Here is a 14,291-nt window from a genome sequence, read left to right on the forward strand (position 1 = left end):
AGGGATACTTATGAAGTATTTATCACCACTGCCACTTGCTAGCGATTACTCAATTTTCCATATCAGCATACTTTTAATACAATTTTTATCCGGAAAGAGAATAAGCACCTCTTCCTCCAAAAATTACATAGACTTTTCTGTCATCTTATTTATGGGGAAAAAAATAAAATGAAATTTTGAGAAGACAATGCCTGGGTATAAACAAATTACACGAGTTAGCATATCTTTATTGTTCTAATTGCGACACAACTGAACATTATGTCCAGCCTTTCTCATTTTGTTCTTTTCTTTTTTTAATACATAATTTAAAAAAAAATTCTATTATCTTTGCTCTACTGGTTCACCAAATCTTTTAAGTAAGTGTAACACATAATTTCTCACAGTGCATTTAGCTGAACACCACTATGCTATCACAGAAAAGATATCATAGTTGAATACATTTGAAAAATATTGGGTAAAAAAAGGCTCAGCTGGTTTCTTTACTATCAGACTTCCCTAATGTGTTCATATATATGATAAACTCCAAGAGCATTTCCCAGACTAACTTCACCTCAAATCAAAATTCTTTCATGTGCCAATAATTGTAGCTAGTCTTCTGTGCAAAACACTGCCAACTACAAGTGCAAGATAGAGTTTACCTATCCTGCAGGACATCCTTCCACCCTTTATAGTTACAGAGAAAAACTCCATAACAGTAATGTTATGGATTTATACTCTTAGCTGAACTGTATAAAATAGTATGGTTTTTAAGAAAGAAGGACTTAGTTCAAGGTTTTAAAATTAAAAATGGTACTACATGAACCACTGGGGTAATATTACACAAGTGAACAAGTAACAAACAAGAAGATCTCTATTGGAAAGGAAATGTTTTGATCTCAGAAGTAGGTAATTCAATAAAATGAAATACTTTTATACTTTATATATATATATATATATATATATATATATATATATATATAAAATACATATCCCTTTTGTCTCAGGTCTTTAAAAATAGAATGAGTGCATGCCTTAGTTTTTAGCATTTTCCCATGCATTATGCCTTTTACTGACACTCTAACCCTGTAAAGTTTTAAAGATGGTTGCTGCTATATCTCTGATAGATTAGAAATTATTTAAAACTACAGTTTCTCTGATGTCACATCTTCCCCTCTTTTTACTTTGCCATGCTATTCTCCTGAATAATTCACACTTTTCCCTTTTTCAGACAAGTTTTTAAAATAATAACTTATAATTTATACAAAGCTTACAACGGGTATTTTCTGGCCTCAATCCTTGGCCTTCAACTAAATGCCTCAAACTATGGTAATTTGGTTTTCCTCTTATTTCGTTCCACTAAAACTGCTTATAAGATCAGCAGCAACTTTATATCATATCTTGCAATGAATATTTTTCAGTCTTTATCTTACTGTAAATTTGTTACATTTGACACTTTGACAGCCTCCTCCTCCTTAAAATTCTTTCCCCCTCGGTTTTGAGACAGTATCTCAAGGTTCTAAGAGAATTCCTTCCTTCATTCCTTTTTTTTTTAATTGTTTTAACTCCTTCAAGTCTTCTTCCCTGTTGACTCCTTACATATTAGTATTCTTGATTTGCTTCCTTGATCCTCCTTTTTTCTCTCTCTCTTCCCTTCGTAGATGTCAATAAGTCTCATTGTTTAAGCCAGCACAGCTTTGCCAGGAATTTCCATATCCACTACCATATTTTCTCTCTGAGTACCTGATAATCATACCTAAATGCATATCCCACAGGCACCTCTCATTCAACATTTCTCTCCCCCATGGCTACCCCAAATAGATTATAAACTCTAGGAAGACAGGAACTTGATTGTGTTTACCATCCCAACACAACACAACTTACTATATGCTTGTGCTTTGCTATACTGCCTAGCATATAGTAAATGTTCAACAAAAACATTATATAATAAATATGTCAAAAATTTATATAATACATATAGCTTCCTTTTTTTTTTTTAATCTGCCACTTCTTTTGGAAATTCCAACCACAGTAAATGACATTACTGTCCACATACTATTCCAAGATAGAAACCTGGGAATTATCCTGAATTTTTTCTTATCCCCTGCTCTAAGTTGTGGTGATTCTACTTCCTAAATGCTTCTATAATAGCTCTCCTCTTTTCCTTCCTACTAATGCTCTCTCAAGACCCTTTTAATAACTCTAGAGATGTCAGTGCAAGATCTCATCACCTAGAAAACTGATTTCCTGAAACTATTGGCATCCTCTGTATCTTCAATTTGTGATTATTCAGAATCAGCTACTTGAAATTCTATTTTAAGCTGTACCTCATTTGGCTTAAAGACTTTTAATTGTTCCCAATTTCCTTTAGGAAAAAGGACACAACCTTTACTACAGCAGCACGGTTTTCTTTTAAGCCTTACCTACTCTTGCTCTCCACTCACACTTTGTGCTGAAGTGAAGGTGAAATCTTGTAGTTTTCAGTGCTCCTGACTGTTTACCATCCAGCTGAGGCTTTATAAATCTATCTGGAATGCTCTATTCAGGCTTTTTTCACCTGCTTATCTTCACCCACCTTCTGAGATCATTCATATAATCTTCTCCTTTGGGAATATTTCCCTGAACCAATAGGCTAGAGAAATGTAACATCCCCCTGTGTTCAGAAGGCACACTCTGCACAACCTTTTCTTGCCTGTTTGCTTGATTTGTATTCATTTATTTTTGTTACTATAAGCTCTTTATTTAATGATCTTTGCCTTGATATAAAATATTTATTGAGAATTTATGTTATTCATCTTTATATCCTCAAAACCTGGCACACTATTAGAAACATGGTGGAAATGCAATCAGTATTTATTGAACAAAACTGAGTCTGATCCTACCATAACTTAGTGAAGCTAATCAAATTGAGATTTAATTATTTCTACAATTTATAGGAGCCCTGCATGTGTTTTATGGGTAACTTAAAGATGTAAGATGTATATACTATTTTAGTGGTATGTGAGGTGGTTGGGGGAAGAAAGAAGGAGAAGAGAGAGAGAGAGAACACATTTTGTCTTATTGGAAGATACAGTATATATACATATACTTTTGTAGGACCACGATAGTAATTTTTAGATTGTTATTACATTTAGTTTATGTAATGACAGACATAGATTGAATAGAGGAACCAATTAGAAGCAAGTTCTTTGAGGAATATGAGCCAGAGATGCTTTGATGACTGATAAGTATGAGTACATACTGTTTTTCTTTGGCTAAATCATTAACCTATTGTGTCATTCTTAGCTAGCTGGTAGAGACTGCTCTCTCTTGACACACATGTTCTGCTAGCAAAATATGGGTTTATTTATTCTTCAAATGAATGCACAAGTATGTCTAGTGCTTGTTTGCCTACGCTATGTCATAAGAAATAGCTGTTTCCTCAATCATTTCTCGGATGGCCAAAGTCCAGAAATCACCCATCAAATGAGACGGTGGATGGAGGATGTCAACCAGTGCTCAGTAAGTGTGAGGACCTCCCTACTAGTTAGAAAGCAGCCACCCAAAAATATAAGTCCAATCTAAATCAGCCAAGTTTTTGGTAAGAGAGAGCTTAATGTTTTTCCTCCCTGGAGACAAGGGCAACAATAGGTTGTCTATGAAATCTATAATACTACATCTCAAATGTTAATGTACATAATTAGTGACTTGGGAATCTCATTAAAATCCAAATTCTTACTCAGCAGTTATTGATAAGACCCAAGATTTTATATTTCTAACAAGCAACCAGAGAATACTGCTCTTGTTTTGAGGACCACACTTGAAATAACAAGGGTATAGATGATAAACTCTCATATTTTTCTGTTTTCATAGCTTTGAAAGTACCTTCACATATATCATATCACACAAGTCTCACAATAAGCCTGCTGGATTGGCATAGAATGCGTTGTTGGTGGTAATTCTATTTTATAAGTAAAGAAAGAGAGATTCAGCACTTAAGAGATTTGTTGTAAACCCCTCCACATCTATAGCCTTAGAGCTCCTCTTTCTATGCCGTCCTTCCTCTATTAGCCTTTTCCATTTAAAAAACTGCCTCTCCACATCCTATATCACAAAATCAAGACATATGTCAAAAGTATATTTAAAAAAAATATTAACCAACCCCTTTGTTTCCAGAATGATAATTTTGTCAACATGTTGTGGCTATGGTGGCTTTCGAATGATTTCCTGTATCAGAAATCAGAGAAGACTAAACAGCTCACAGCAGAGATAATATAGGAGCTTAGATACAAAGTTAGAGGAAACCCATTTGGTAATTATGGATACCACATCGTATGGTAGAGGAAGACATTATGTAAACGGACCAAGGCTGGAAAACTTACGCTGTGTGTTTATAGATAGAGAACAGTGGTGGGTGGGAAGGTAAGCTCCCAAGATGGAGGCAAGAGGCAAGGTTTATAGGTAAGATGCTTTTAACATGGACCTAAATTGGGGCACCTGGGTGGCTCAGCAGTTGAGCATCTGCCTTCTACTCAGGGCATGATCTTAGGGTCCTGGGATAGAGTCCCACATTGGACTCCTTGCAGAGGCCTGCTTCTCCCTCTGCCTATGTCTCTACCTCTCTCTCTCTGTCTCTCATGAATAAATAAACAAAATCTTAAAAAAAAAACAAGAAAACAAAAACCAACCAAACAAAAAAACCCATGGACCTAAAGTGAAGAGAAAATATTCAAAGACACTGAATAGACAAAATTCTGCAGATCAAGTAATCTTTTAAAAATCTTGATGTGGGTGCACTGGAAGCGATGATAGTGGTGGATTAGACAAAGAGAGACCCCATGAAGAAATATGACAGGGGGTGTGGGGACGCAATATAATGTAGTGACAGTGAATCTAGCTCTGTTCTCCACAGATACTCATTTAGAAAAGATAACTAGCACAGGCATGTGGTGGATCTGTCTGTGAAGACGAGATGGAAACAAGAGGATCAAGTCATGGGCTTATTTATCTATTCAGGCAAGAGATGATGAGAGCTAAAACTATGGTCATACCCGGAGAAAGAAAACAAAAAGGAGTGGGGGAGCACAAATTTGGGAAATACATAACATGATATCTAATTGGACACTGGGTTCTGAAAGACAAGGAGAAGCTGCAAATGACTCAGAAGTTTAAGTCAACGGAACTGAGTGGTGACTCATGAGTTCCATTTCTTGGGATAAGGAGCAACAATAATGACAGAAAGAGACAACGGAGGAGCTGTTGAGTTCAATTATGAACAAAGTGAAAAGTAAGCAGAATAACCAAGTGGAAATGTTTGCTAGACAGTTAGAAATACAGTTCTAGAACTCTGAAGAACTGGTTTATGAATATTAATATCCATGGTAAGTAAGAAAAATAATGTATTGCTTATTCCTTAGGCAAGCGTTTTGTTGTTTTTAATTATATTACTACTTATAATTAATATCTATTGCTTCCCAAAAAGAACACTAAGCTATTCTCCAATTACCTAATGAAATGCATGTCCCATTTGCCATCATTTTCATTGCTGGGTAAAAAACAAAGGAATTTTAGTGGCTAATAATATGCCACGTCAAAAATAAATCATTATAAACGTCGCTCCGGTATTTAAAAATGTAGTCATTTTTTTGTTGTTGCTGTCTTATTTTTAACAACGTGGGTTAAATGGTCTAGTTTTTGCCAAAGAAAGTTTTTTTGGGTTCTTTTTTTTTGGATACGAGAGACAGTAAACATGGTCAAATATTGTGTCGGAGTCAGTATAACATGAGGCAGGAAAAAAACCATCCCCTGGTTTGGGCAACAAACATGTTAGTGGTCACCATCACACAGATTTTAGGAGAAAAGATCATTCTGGAGGACTGTCTTCCCTCATGTATGCTCAACTTTAATTTAATCTACCCTTTCATTACTCCTTCAAAGCTCAGGAGCATTTTGTTCTTCCTCATAACTAAGCTTATTCCTTCCACCTAGAGGGTGTATCCCCACTTCTCTCAAATCTGGGACAGTTCTCTCCTAATCAGTATCTCCCTCTGAACTTCTCACTCCTCCTCTCCCTGGAATTCTCTCCATCAGGTTATCACCAGCATGACAACAACCAACATGTTTCATTGATGTGACCTGCTGAAATAGAATATTTTGCCTCCCTTTCCCTACAAATTCCTGGAAAAAGTAGTTTGTGCTCTGCTTCCACTTACTGATAAATCCCAAACTGTTTTTTACTTCCACTGGTCTTCTGAAAATGCCCTCCAAAAGGTTGGGACACATGGGTGGCTCAGGGGTTGAGCGTCTGCCTTTGGCTCAGGGTGTGATCCCAGGGTCCTGGGATCAAGTCCCATATCCGACTCCCCGCAGGGAGCCTGCTTCTCCCCCTGCCTGTGTTTTTGTGTCTCTCATGAATAAATAAATAGAATCTTTTTTTTAAAAAAAAAGTCACAAAATGACAGGTTTTTGTCAACTATAATGGCTTTTTCTCAGTCCCATGTCTCATGACCCTCTGAGACTTTCATACTGCTGACTTTTTCACGTGTTCATGAATGGACCCCTGCTTTGGGATGCTGAGACACTGTACTTCCTGGTCTTTCCCATAACCTGCTTGCCTGTTCTTTATTGGTTCTTTTACTTTTCCATGGGAAATCCAAGGGAATGAAGCCATCCTTCATTCCCTTCTCTTCTGTCTCCAAGTTTTTTTTCTTTTTTTTTGAACAACTCCTTTTCTCCTTTGTCTTCGAATGCAGAACTTCGAAACTCATGTATACCCAACCTAGTATGAGGATCCCAAGTGAATGCTCCCAATTTGCAAGCATCGCTAGGATATCTCTGGGTGGATGTCCCACTAGCATCCACCCACCTGCACACCTGCACTTCCTCTGCAACTTATAGTTTAATTGCCTTCTCATCCTTTCATGCTTGAGGCCATGAAGTTCAGTACAGCTAATGTCATCCATGCCTATTCTTTTCCTGTGAAACAACTTGACAGAAAAGCAGCAATAGCGCAATACAGGGAGTACGACTGTGTTTCTAAAGTGTATGGTGTCCTGTAACTGAAAGAATATATAAGATGTTGTTCATATTTTCAATGGGTTACTAGGTTCTGTGCTTTTAAAAATCGTAATTCCTAAAAATTCCACACTGCACGGTAGTCATGGTTATAAATAATCTTGAAAATAAACAAAATTCACTTTCTCATTGTTTCTGCTCTGTACCAATTTTTCCCATCCTTATAATATTTAGATTACTTACAAAATACTACTGAGTCAAATCTCTGATTGAAAATCCATTCTACAAAACTTCACTCCATACACTATTACAAGATTTAGGATTATTACTCTCTTCCTCTGATTCGTATTCTGAGAATCCAGACTTTTCACTCTGGCCTCCTAATCGCCCTTTCCTGGATTTCCAGAACCACCCTCCCTTTGGCTACCTACCATGGCTGCAGTTCTGCCATCGTCTGTTCCTCATTCGGGCCTAGCATCTGCTTTGGTCTTTGGTCTTCTTGCTGCCTGCTGCTAACTGCATGCTCATCCTGCCCCTCAGTTAACTCCGCCATAGAGCTACCTTTTACTGAAGCTGAACCAAATGGCAAGCACCAAGTTGATTCCTTTTAAGAAGCCCTGGTGGCTTGTTATGATAACCTTCGTTCCATAGATAAAGAAACTGAAGGTCAGAAATGTTAAGTAATTTAAGTTACACCCCTAGCAAATGGCAGAGTCAAATTCATGTCTTTCTACTCGAAAGCTAGCACCGCTTCCACCATGCTGTAGAATCATCTCCCTGTCTCAGCTGTTCTTGCATATTCCTAAAACCCTAGCTTAAATCCATCATCTCCCGGAGGTTTTCCCTGATTGATAAGACCACAGGGGTGGCTCCTCCCTTGAGACTCCTGAGCACTCATCACTGATATAATTGTCTTAAAGCCATCACTTGATAGTTCATGTCTGTGTCCTTGATTATACTCTTTTGAGACAAAAACAATATCTTATTACTTATTTGTAAGTTTTGCATCAACAAGCACAATCCTGAACATATGGCAGTGATATTTAGCATAATATATGTTTTCAATTAATTTGCTGATTGATTATATAACATATGCCATTAATGCTAATTTCTCTTTCCTTTTAGGAAGTTAAAAATAAATATAACATAAAAATAGACATAAATATTTAATGCAAACTAATAATAGGAAATTTATAGTGCATATTACTTTTCCCATTACATACCAACAGTAAAATAAAGCATCAAATACAGTGTTAGCTTACAGGAAGGAGTAATGTCATATAACTTTTATTTGATCAGCAGTCTTTCACTGACACCAGTAAGAGTGCCAACAACCATAGAACAATTTTTATATGTAGTTTCCCCTTTTCTGCCGGTATATCTAAAGCTCAGTTATAAGTTTTGATGTTAAGATGTAATATATCATATCTCTATTATGCATTTTCCTCACTATGTAAAATTGGTCACTTTTTTCCATTTGTCTTCCAGAAAATGCAGGCTTTCAGATTTTATAAAGTCACTCAAAATGGCTGTTTTTTCACTACAAAACAATGAGTTCCTTTTGCTTTGTTAACAGTACTTTCAAAAGGAGTGGCAATAATTCAAGTTAATATTTAAACATAGAAGGGTAAAACAAGAATGATTTTCATATAGGTTAAACTTTGTAAAAATATGTATATACAAATATTGTTAAGACCAAAGATACGTATATGTCTCTGTGTACACAGAACTTTTACTGTATGGGGAGATATAGCTAGACTTTTTTTTTTTTTTGCATATGTAGATATAGACATATAAATATCTTCATATAGATATAAAATATTTGGAGTAGGGTTAGCCCGAGGAAGATTGTCATTACTAACTGGAATTTTTAGTTTTACTTTTCTGCACTGTATTCTATGATTTTTTTTCTTCTAAGTGTTGACTCCTGTCTTAAGAGTGCCCAGCTAATCTCCTGTCTTCTTCCCTCACAGAACCATTTTTTTAGAAATCCTATTTTCAGAGTACTCCAATTTTCAAATCAATGACCAAGAAAGCAATGGATTACCATTCCAAAGAATATTTGCATATTTAATTAGTGGGAAAGAAAGTGATTGAATCTATTAGGTTGACTAATATGAAACCACTGTTTTTTGAGGTTAAAAGAAAGGTTGAATATAGGTGAAGGCAGGTCTGAAATTCAAATTGTCCCCTGAGCACTTTGTAAACAGTGCTCATTTACCCCTTAGATGCATAAGGAACAGCATATGCCAGTAGTGCTTTGATGACTTTATCCGGAAAAAAAAGAATCTATTTTCACTTTAACATATCTTCAAGTTTATGGCTTTATTATATTTAAAATATATAGGATGGGTGCATCAGTTTTTTTTTCAATGTTGTGAGCATCTCAAGGCCTTATCCAACCCTGATTATAAAACTGGACTTGTACATAACAAACAGAACATCTATTTATGTGTAAATCTTACAAAGTGTCCTTACCTGCTTTGGGCATCTTTTCATCTTTTTTAATTTCAGGCTCTGGAGTAAATCATTTACATACACACATACAAAGAAAAGGGGGGAAAATCAACATTTGAAAAAAAGAACATACGAGTCAGTTCTAATAGATTTTTCTCATCTGTTCTCAATTTCAATTATAGTTACGTTTATCAATATTCAGTGAAACGTGTTCTTAGTAAACTATAAAGTAACTTAAGTGAAAGGACTTTGATTTTAAAACCCAGTTTGCTCAAAAGTTTCATACTAAACATACTTAGTAATTTGGCATCTTGTCTTTAATAAGAGCCCATTTCTTGTGATTTGGAAGCTCTCTAAGTAATACAAATAAAAAATTAATAAAAACCGCTTGGAGGGAAGAGTGTGGTAATTTTTCCTAATTTAACCAATGCAAGCAATTTATTATTTTTGACTACAGACGCTCAATTCATGGAGCGCCACCTGGTGGTTAATTTAATAATTTCAAACTGGTATAATTCTTGTTTTTATATTTGTTATTAATTTTATAAAATACATTAAATTGACTTAAATTTAGTATAATAATATAAGGCTTTATCAAAATGAAATATTTTGATTTCTTATTGTCCTAGGAAATGGCTTTTGTTCAGAAACTGCATTTCAACTTACCAGTATAGAACAGTTTTTTTTTTTTTTTTTTAAGATTTTACATATTTATTCATGAGAGACATAGAGAGGCAGAGACACAGGCAGAGGGAGAAGCAGACTTTCCACAGGAAACCTGGTGCAGGACTCAATCCCAGGACCCTGGGATCACCACCTGAGCTGAAGGCAGATGCTCAACCACTGAGCCACCCACGTGTCCCTATACCTGGTTTCATAAACTATCCAAGTAATACTCATGACAATCATCCCAACCAAAGTAATGGCTGACTATATTTTCACATTTCCCAGTTCTTCTTCTTTTAACAATTTTGCCTCAGCTTTAGAGTTCTCCATTTTTGCCATAAAGTTTTGTTTTGATTAATGGAAGGATTCTGGTATGTTACAATTTTTCCTTCCTTACAACAGCAGAAAAACTGATCCCATGGTTGGGATACTTTTTAAGTACAGTCTATGTTACCTGAGATAGTGCTGTCTGGCTTTATTTGAATTCTAGCCTAATAGGCTCATTATCTGGAGTTACAAAAAACAAACAAACAAAAAACCATACACCAAAACTCACATTTGTTTAACAGCAGAATTTTATATAGTCGAAAATTACATAGCCATTCACACCCTACTTCCTATAATATTTGAATATGTATCCTGTAAAGAAGTGGTATCACTGCTATTATTGCACTTTAACACTCCCTGGCACATATTCCCCTCTTTTGAGTTAACACATTCACATACCTGGGGAGGGTACACACCATCTTAATACTTTCCATGGGCCTTAGTGTTATATAAAATTTTTGTTGTATAATTTTTTACTTCATTTTCATTTACTGTCTGTGTCTCCTTTTTAGATTTTAATTTCCACAAGAGCAATAGCTGTGTCTTGTTTGCTACTCAAACATCAGCATTTGTTCACATCTTTGGCACATGGTATATGATCCATAAATATTGTGGAATGAATGAATACGTGAACAAAATGGTGACTATAGAAAGACCAAATACTCCTGCTCATGCATCCGTAGCCTTAGAAGAAGTTGATTCAGCTCATGCTTCCAGAGCTAGAAATAAAATTGCAGTGTCCTAGTGATTTGAAAGCTAGGGTGGGGTTCACAAACATGTTACTCATCAAGTAGAGCTATTTGAAAGAGCTTTCCTTCCCACTCTACACATGGCTCTCACCCCCTCAGTCACAGTGTCATTGTAATCTTGAAATGGAAATATCTGTCTTAATGTTTGTCAAGAGGTCTTTTGAAAAAAATAAAAATTGTTAAGAATATTTTTATCATGCAATATGATTTTTAGGAGTATTATACAAGCAGAACCAACTTTTATCTTGCACATAGAATTTTACAGACACTTATGAATGTGCACTATCCAACCCACACGTGCCCATGGCCCCTCGCATTAGGATACAACTACTGACTTTTGCTATTTTATGCAAACAGCCCTTACAGTGTGACCTCACAAGTTATGAGTTCAGGGGAAGTGTAAAAAGAAGCATTGGATCATATAATCTGGCTTTAAAAACAAGATTACTTACTAAGTGTTGTGACCTTGGACATTCCTTAAAACCCTAAATCTCAACTTTGTCATTCCTACAATGGAGAAAATAATGTTGTAAAATTAATGAGAATTATAAGTGATGTATTGGAAGAGCTTAATTATTTTAAAATTATGCTCATAAACTTAAATTGCATGGTAATTTTCTTTTTTTCTTACAGAATTGGGTCTTTATCCTTGAAGATGCAAAGCAGGAATTGCTATGTGAGATTATTGTCAAAGGATTTTCTAAGGTGAGCATCTCTTTTATTAGGCTACTTGCTCATTCAGAGCCTAGTGCCTTCATTTTTTAGATAGCATTACTACTGAAGGTTAAGTCCTTAATTTTTGAGTCACATGTAGATGTCTATTCCTAGTCATATGAAATGACAATATATATTACAAATATATATATTTGTATTTAACTTTAGTCAAAAGTTATATATATGCATATATATCTCTTTATATATATGTATATTTAAGTTTATTCAAAAGGCTTCATTGATAAGTTTCAGGAAATTAAGGACAGTGGCCAGTACTGGAGATTGGGACCCAGAGGCCAGAAAAAGAGAAAGGGAATTCTTATTTTCGCCCAATCTTTACTGTTTGAAATATTTTTTTTTACCACTGATTATTATTGTATAATAATAAAATACTCGATTTTCATAAACATTTGTCACTTGAGCCCCTCATTCTCAGCTCCACATGCAGGCGTGCAGAGACACTGAATCAAGAGATCGTCACGCTGAGTTGTTGAGGCAGACAGCCTGTCATTTCATATGCAGCACTGACTTTTCCAGGCTGTTGATTTCGTTTATGAAATGTAAATTGCTGATGGGCCTGGGGAGGGGAGCTTCATTAATGAATCTTCAATGTCATCAACTCTATGCTCTCAAGTAAAGCAGGCCAACCCAAACTTCAGCGTGTATGCACTGGAGTCAGAGAAGGGTAGCAGTGGAGATCAACTCTGAGTAGGAGTCTCTGTTTTGTCTTCATGAAATTAAAAGAAAGAAATCTATGCAATATATAAGTCCCAAGAACCAACATTTTTTAAAGAATGTCTCTATCTTAAGGGTCCCTAGGAAACTCGGTCAAGCGTCAGTCTTGGTTTCAGCTCAGGTTGTGATCTCAGGGTGGAGGGATCCAGCCCCTGGTCAGGTTCCACACCCTGAGCAGAGAGCAGAGGCTGCTTGGGATTCTCTCTCTCCCCACCTCTTTCTGTCCCTCCCCCTGCTCACACACGCCCTCACTCTTTCAAATAAATAAATTCTTAAAAAAAGGATGTCTCTATTTTAAATATTTTGTAAGGAGAAGCTGCATATCACTGATCTTCCTTTTTTCCACTTGGTCATCATTTTCACATTTGTTTTTCAATACATAGAGGCTTTTTATGTAAAATAAATAATGATAATCAGGTTTTGCAGCCAGTGATATTTTCCTAATGGCATTCACTATTAAATAAGTGTACTATATGCATTATTTATATTTTATTTATGTGATATTAAAGGTTCCTGTGTTTATTTGCTCTCTAATCCCAGGAGAATATAAGCTTCATGAGTCTTGAGATGAATTTCTATTTTCTCTGCTGAATCATCATGTTTAGATGAGTGCTTTTGTAGAGGATCTGTAAATATTTATTGCACAAATGAAGAAATTATCTTATACAATCTTCACATACCTCTCCTATGAGGTAAATACCATTATTACACCCACTTTAGAGATAACGATACTGAGGCTTCATAATTTGTCTAAGAACATTTTCCCTACTAAGGGGCAAAATTGGTCTTTGCTCACTGATTTTTTTCCTGACTTGAGAGCCTTAAACATTTATAAGCCAACAGCTATCATTATTATTGCTACAGATAGAATGAAAGCTTTTAAACATTTCATGTATAAAAACTATACAGTAAGCTACCTTCTACATTTTATAGGTAGGTTGTATTTACCTAAGTTATAATATGTAGACAAATTACTAATGGAGTTATTAATACTGCAGTTGGCATAAATAAGATAGCCACTGAAGTTTCTATTTTTTTCAGCCCTTAAATCATATTGTAAAAAAAATCATATTGTAAAAAATGAATTTCCTAAACTAAGCTGTTTAAACTAAATAAATGGATTGGTCATTGATAGGAAATTACTATCTCATTCACTCCTGGAATAGTAGTCCATATTTAATGGCATGAGAAACTTTTACATTTCAAAGCAAGTCACCAAATCTTTTTCAGGTAAAATACAAAAGAACTTCAGCAGTCAATTGTTTTTGAGTTTTGGCCTGAAAGAGTCTGGAAAGCATGGTGGCTAAGGACACAAGTCGTACCGCAGGGCATGCAGCCCAAATTCGCCTCAGGTGCCTGTGTAACTTGGGCAAGTCTCTTTTAGTGCTTCAATGTCAATATTCACATAGATTAAAAAAATAAAAAAAAGATGCTGTAAAAATGAAAGTGAACCTACAGGTGAAGCATTTAGAACAGCATCAGATACAAAGCAAATAGTGCACATTGGTCTCTTTATTGATATTTTAAATTATGCTTCCTATATTTTTCTACCATACTGTTAAATACAGTATCTTTTAAATAAAAATATTTGTAAATAAAACAATTAAGGTTTTATTAAATATTTAATTAAAAAGTAGCATCCATAAATTTATTCTAAACCCACGGTTGTCACAT

At 35.3% G+C, this 14,291-nt stretch overlaps 1 protein-coding gene across 18 annotated transcripts in view; it reads right to left on the reverse strand.

Annotated features, from left to right (window-relative positions):
• TRDN (triadin) overlaps positions 1–14,291 on the reverse strand; it is a 362,263-nt gene that overhangs the window by 60,250 nt on the left and 287,722 nt on the right. For 15 of the 18 annotated variants that reach the window (XM_072832697.1, XM_072832631.1, XM_072832719.1 and 12 more), the window contains one exon: positions 9,448–9,486. The exons of the other annotated variants lie outside the window; for them this stretch is intronic. In XM_072832697.1, the coding sequence (XP_072688798.1) occupies positions 9,448–9,486 (39 nt within the window). The remainder of the gene's footprint in view (positions 1–9,447; positions 9,487–14,291) is intronic. 18 annotated transcript variants of the gene reach the window in all.

This window comes from Canis lupus, chromosome 1, assembly GCF_048164855.1.
Source record: "Canis lupus baileyi chromosome 1, mCanLup2.hap1, whole genome shotgun sequence".
In the NCBI taxonomy this organism is placed as follows: Eukaryota; Metazoa; Chordata; class Mammalia; order Carnivora; family Canidae; genus Canis; species Canis lupus.